Source organism: Leucoraja erinacea, chromosome 30 (assembly GCF_028641065.1).
Source record: "Leucoraja erinacea ecotype New England chromosome 30, Leri_hhj_1, whole genome shotgun sequence".
In the NCBI taxonomy this organism is placed as follows: Eukaryota; Metazoa; Chordata; class Chondrichthyes; order Rajiformes; family Rajidae; genus Leucoraja; species Leucoraja erinaceus.
Genome location: NC_073406.1, coordinates 3,502,761 through 3,508,760, shown reverse-complemented (window position 1 = coordinate 3,508,760; position 6,000 = coordinate 3,502,761). Strand labels below are relative to the sequence as shown.

The 6,000-nt window shown below is 51.1% G+C and overlaps 1 protein-coding gene across 2 annotated transcripts in view; it reads left to right on the top strand.

Annotated features, from left to right (window-relative positions):
• The window catches only part of epha2b (eph receptor A2 b), a 56,868-nt gene that overhangs the window by 7,915 nt on the left and 42,953 nt on the right, over nt 1-6,000 (top strand). For both annotated transcript variants that reach the window (XM_055659140.1, XM_055659139.1), the window contains exon 3: nt 390-1,053. In XM_055659140.1, the coding sequence (XP_055515115.1) occupies nt 390-1,053 (664 nt within the window). The remainder of the gene's footprint in view (nt 1-389; nt 1,054-6,000) is intronic.

The following is a 6,000-nucleotide window of genomic DNA, read 5'->3' as shown; positions in this document are numbered from 1 at the left end:
AACTGTGTGTGGCCCCTGGTTCTGGACTCCCCCAACATCGGGAACATGTTTCCTGCCTCTAGTGTGTCCAAGCCCTTAACAATCTTATATGTTTCAATGAGATCCCCTCTCATCCTTCTAAACTCCAGAGTGTACAAGCCCAGCCGCTCCAGTTTCTGCTCCCCTGTTTCTTAAAAGTTGCGCTAGCCCCAGCCTCAACTACCTCCTCCGGCAGCTCGTTCCGTACACCCACCACCCCCTCAGGTTCCCATTAAATCTTTCCCCCTCTCATCTTAAACCCGTGTCCTCTGGTTCTCGATGTCCCGCCGTCTCTGGGCTCGAGTCTCTGCGCGACCACGCGATCTCTGTGGAAGTGTGACTATCCTCTCCTTCTCTCCTTCCCTCAAAAGTGGGACATCCTTCAGATGGTGTGGAACGACACACTGATCTATGCGTACAGTGTGTGTAACGTGGTGGAGGGCGACCAGGATAACTGGCTGCGGACTAACTGGATCTACCGCGGGGAGGCCCAGCGCATCTTCATCGAGCTCAAGTTCAACGTGCGAGACTGTAACACCTTCCCCGACATCGCCACCACCTGCAAGGAGACCTTCAACCTCTTCTACGCCGAGTCCGACTTCGACTACGGCACGATATTCCGGAAGAACCAGTTCACCAAAATCGACACCATCGCCCCGGACGAGATCACGAGGCAGGAGGATCTGGACGGTCGGGTGGTGAGGGTGAACATGGAGGTGCGTTCAGTCGGGTCGCTCAAGAAGAAGGGGTTCTACCTGGCGTTCCAGGACGTGGGGGCGTGCGTGGGCATCATGTCCGTGCGGGCCTACTACAAGAAGTGCCCGACCCTGGAGCGCGGCATGGCGCTCTTCCCCGAGACCACGGCCGGAGCCGACTCCCAGGCGCTGTCCGAAGTCATCGGCACTTGCCTGGACCACGCGGTGGCCCTTCAGGAGCCCCCGAAGATGCACTGCAACACCGACGGCAAGTGGCTGGTCCCCGTGGGCCAGTGTGTGTGCATGGCGGGATACGAGATCGTGGGCAGCAAGTGCGCAGGTAAGCGTGGCCGCTGGAATCGCCATTAACACGGTCTTCCTTGTCTGCATTGTCAGCGTCTGGGTGAACATATGACGAGCCTTTGACAGCTCTGGGCCTCGACTCGCTGGAGTTTAGAAGGTTGAGGGGGGAGAACCTCATTGAAACTTACAGAATAATGAAAGGCCTGGATAGAGTGGATGTGGAGAGGATGTTTCCCACTGGTGGGAGAGTCTAGGACCAGAGGACGCAGCCTCAGAATAAAAGGACGTAACTTTTGAAAGGAGATGAGGATGAATCTCTTTAGTCGGAGGGTGGTGAATCTGTGGAATTCATTGCCACAGACGGCTGTGGAGGCCAAGTCGATGGATATTTTTAAGGCGGAGATTGATAGATTCTTGATTAGTACGGGTGTCATGGGCTTATGGGGAGAAGGCAGGAGAATGGGGTTGAGAGGGAGAGGTAGATCAGCCATGATTGAATGGCGGAGTAGACTTAATGGGTTAATTCTGCTCCTAGACTTTATTAACTTATTGTTCAGGGCACTGCGTCCAAGAGTCGGGATGTCGTGATGCAGCTGTCTCTAAGACTTGGGTTCGGCCACATTTGGAGCGTTGCGCGCAAGTCTGGATGGCCCTCCCCCCTAGCAGGAAGGTGGTGAAGGCTTTGGAGAGGTTTATTTTACCAGAATGGTTGCAATTTACACTAGTGTATATCAGGAGATTTCCTGTGGACCAAAAAAATTAAAATCTCCAGATACCAATCAGTTCGCAATAACCAACCTGATCTCCCGGTGGCCCAGCATTTCACCCCCACCCCCCCTTCCCATTCCCAATCCGACCTTTCTGTCCTGGGCCTCCTCTCCTCCATGGCCAGAGTGAGTCCCACCGCAAACTGGAGGAGCAGCACCTCGTATTCCGCTTGGGCAGTTTACACCCCAGCGGTATGAACATTGACTTCTCCAATTTCAGGTAGTCCCTGCTTTCTCCCTCCTTCCCCTCCCCTCCCCAGCTCCCCCACAGCCCACTGTCTCTGCCTCTTCCTTTCTTCTTCCCACCCCACCCCCCCCCACCCCCCCCAGTCTGAAGAAGGGCCTCGACCCGAAACGTCACCTATTCCTTCGCTCCATAGACGCTGCCTCACCCGCTGAGTTACTCCAGCTTTATTGTCCACTTTCGATTTTTCCAGCATCTGCAGTTCTTTCTTAAAGATGCTTAATTGTGGTTGGCATGGTAATGAGGTAACGAAAGGATGTGCGGATGTGACAATTGCCCACTAGTCTTGTTGACCACTAGCAGAGCAAAACAGGTTTCAGACACATTATCTCCCAGATGTTATTGTCTGGTTGGTGAACAAAACACAACTGCAATAGTTGGGAAGACCACCACTTTTTTCCGGGGTCGAACCTGAGGCAGGAATCTGGTTTCCAATGAGAACACCTTTTGCACGGCCAAACATGGGGTGGCTCAGCAGGTTAGGCAGCATCTCTGGGAGGTATGGATGGGGCAAAGGCTCAGCTCGGGACCCTGCTTCGAATCTGAAACGTCACCGGTCCATGACCTCCAGAGATGTTGTCTGACATGTTGAGTTACTCCAGCACTTTGTGTCTTTTTTTTGTGTAAACCTGCACCTGCAGTTCCATGTGCGTAATCGGGTTAGACTTGGAGATGTGTAAAGTTGCAGACTTTGAGAATTCATGTGTGTGGTGCACTGAGATTTAGTTATTGTGTGGTTCTGATCTCAGAATGATATCACTTGGGTACAACCCACAAAGGTGGTTAAACAGGTGGGACCTGATCACTGAGATTTAGTTCCAGATTGTTTCACCTCTTTGCCTCCCACCTGCCCCCTCCTTACAGTCTGACGATCTGAATTCCATTCTGTTGAAACTCATTGCCACAGACGGCTGTGGAGGCCACAAGTCAGCGGATATATTTAAGGCGGAGATAGATAGGTTCGTGATTAGTGCGGGTATCAGAGGGCAGGAGAATGGGGTTAGGAGGGGAGAGATAGATCAGCCATGATTGAATGGCAGAGTAGACTAGATGGGCCGAATGGCCTAATTCTGCATGAAGAAGGGCCCCCCCGATCTGGAACGTCACCCCCCCTTTCTCTCCGGAGATGTTGAGTGACCCGCTGAGTTACTCCGGCTGGCCCTTTGTGTGTCAATCTTCACACTGGTTCCATGTTTTCCCACTTTCCCCATCCACTCCATACTCTCTGGTGGGCAATTCCAAGATTACTCCAGCACTTTGTGTCTATCTTTGATTTAAACCAGCATCTGCAGTTCTCTGCCTCTGCTTGGGAACATTATTTCAGGTGTAAAGAGGGGCAGTGAAAAGCTTTGTGTTGCATCCTACCCAACCAGATCTAATTCGATACATCAAGAGGATCACGGCAATGGGAAGATACAGAGTGCAGAATATAGAATCACTGGATGGGTTTAAGAGAGAGTTAGATAGAGCTCTAGGGGAGTTATGGGATATGGGGAGAAGGCAGGCACTGGTTATTGACTGGCACCAGGGACTAACTCTACTGAACGTTTTTCCTTCCATTATTTATTATGTAAAAGAATATGTCTGTTCTGATTGTGTTTATAGTTTGTTTGGTTGTTTGTCTTTTGCACAAAAGTCCGCGAGCATTGCCACTTTCATTTCACTGCACATCTCGTATGTGTATGTGACAAATAAACTTGACTTGACTTGAGAGGGGACAATCATCCATGATCACAATGAATGGCGGTACTGGCTCGAAGGGCCGAATGGCCTCCTCTTGCACTTATTTTCTATGTTTCGATGACCCCTACAGCAGTATCTCGGTGATCTTAAACTACCTGGCACTAAATATTATTGTCAATCTGCACAATGTGAATGGATCAAATGTAATCATGTGTTTAAGAGGGGAACTGCAGATGCTGGAGAATCGAAGGTTACACAAAAAAGCTGGAGAAACTCAGCGGGTGCAGCAGCATCTATGGAGCGAAGGAAATAGGCAACGTTTCGGGCCGAAACCGAAGGGTTTCGGCCCGAAACGTTGCCTATTTCCTTCGCTCCATAGATGCTGCTGCACCCGCTGAGTTTCTCCAGCTTAAATGTAATCATGTATTGTGTTAAGACTTCTCTGGATGCTTTCAAGAGGGAGCTAGATCGGGCTCTTAAAGATGGCAGAGTCAGGGGATATGGGGGAGAAGGCAGGAACGGGGTACTGATTGGGGATGATCAGCCGTGGTCATATTGAATGGCGGTGCTGGCTCGAAGGGCCGAATGGCCTCTACTCCTGCACCTATTTTCTATGTTTCTCGGCATTATAGTGGGACCGTTCCAAAGACAAAGTCCAATGTCGGCGATGCTCAGTTTTAGTTTAGTGGATCTGCGTGGAAAGAGGCCCTTCAGCCCATCGAGTCCATGCCGACCAGTAATCCTCCTACGCCAACCACTGTCCTACAAATTTACCAATTGTACAAACCTACGGACGTCTTTGGAGTGTGTGGGGGGGGAAACCGGAGCGCCTGGAGAAAACCCACGCAGGTCACCGGGGGGCGGGAGAACGTGCAAACTCCGCACGGACAGCACCCGCGGTCAGGGTCGAAAACCCGGGTCTCTGGCGCTGTGAGGCAGCGACTCTACCCGTGGATGGGACAGTACCCTGGTTTATGGAAGGGCCGTTCGGAAGCCTGATGACAGAGAGGGGGGGGGGGGGGGAGGAGATGTTCCTGGGTCTGGTGGTGGGTGGGGGGTGGGTGGGAGAGAGAAGAAGGAATGACCAGGGTGGGACCAGTACAGCGGGTGCAGCAGCAGCTACGGAGCGAAGGAAATAGGCAACGTTTCAGGCCGAAACTCTGAAATAAATAGGTAATGTTTCGGGCCAAAACCCTAAGGAAATAGGTAACGTTTCGGGCTGAAACCCTAAGGAAATAGGTAACGTTTCGAGTCGAAAACCTGAAAGAAATAGGTAATGTTTCAGGCCAAAACCCTAAGGAAATAGGTTACGTTTCGGGTCGAAACCCTGAAATTAATAGGTAATGTTTCAGGCCAAAACCCTAAGGAAATAGGTAACGCTTCGGGCCGAAACCCTGAAATTAATAGGTAATGTTTCAGGCCAAAACCCTAAGTAAATAGGTAACGTTTCGGGTCGAAACCCTGAAATTAATAGGTAATGTTTCAGGCCAAAACCCTAAGGAAATAGGCAACGTTTCGGGCCGAAACCATGAAATTAATAGGTAATGTTTCGGGCCAAAACCCTAAGGAAATAGGTAACGTTTCGGGTCGAAACCCTGAAATAAATAGGTAATGTTTCAGGCCAAAACCCTAAGGAAATAGGCAACGTTTCGGGTCGAAACCCTGAAATTAATAGGTAATGTTTCGGGCCAAAACCCTAAGGAAATAGGTAACGTTTCGGGTCGAAACCCTTCCGGGTTTCGGCCCGAAACGTTGCCTATTTCCTTCGCCCCCACATTAGATGCTGCTGCACCCGCTGAGTTTCTCCAGCACTTTTGTCCACCAAGCCTTTGATTATGTTGCCTGCTTTAAAGTTAAGACTAAGAGCTTTCAGCCAGGTGGGGGATGGGGGGAGGAGGAGGAGTGGGGCTGGGGGTGGGGGTGGAAAGAGCCCTCTGAAAGAATTCACAGGACAATGGGCGCTTTTGTGCAGCCGGTTTGTTTAATGAGACACGACCTCTGCCGTTCAGCGGTGAGCTTTGTGAGAGGACCTTCCCCGTTTTTTTCTCTCTCGCATAAGTGAAATTCCTTCACTGCCTGCGATAAACATGCATTCCACAGGCCCGGCCCTTAGCCTGGAAAGATTGAAGCGCTGACAATGAAAGGGGGGGAATCTCATTGAAACATATAAGATTGTTAAGGGTTCGGACACGCTAGAGGCAGGGAACATGTTCCCGATGCTTGGGGGAGAGGAGAGGAGAGGGGAGGTGGGGGGAGAGAGGAGAGGGGGGGAGGGGGGGGGGAAGGGGAG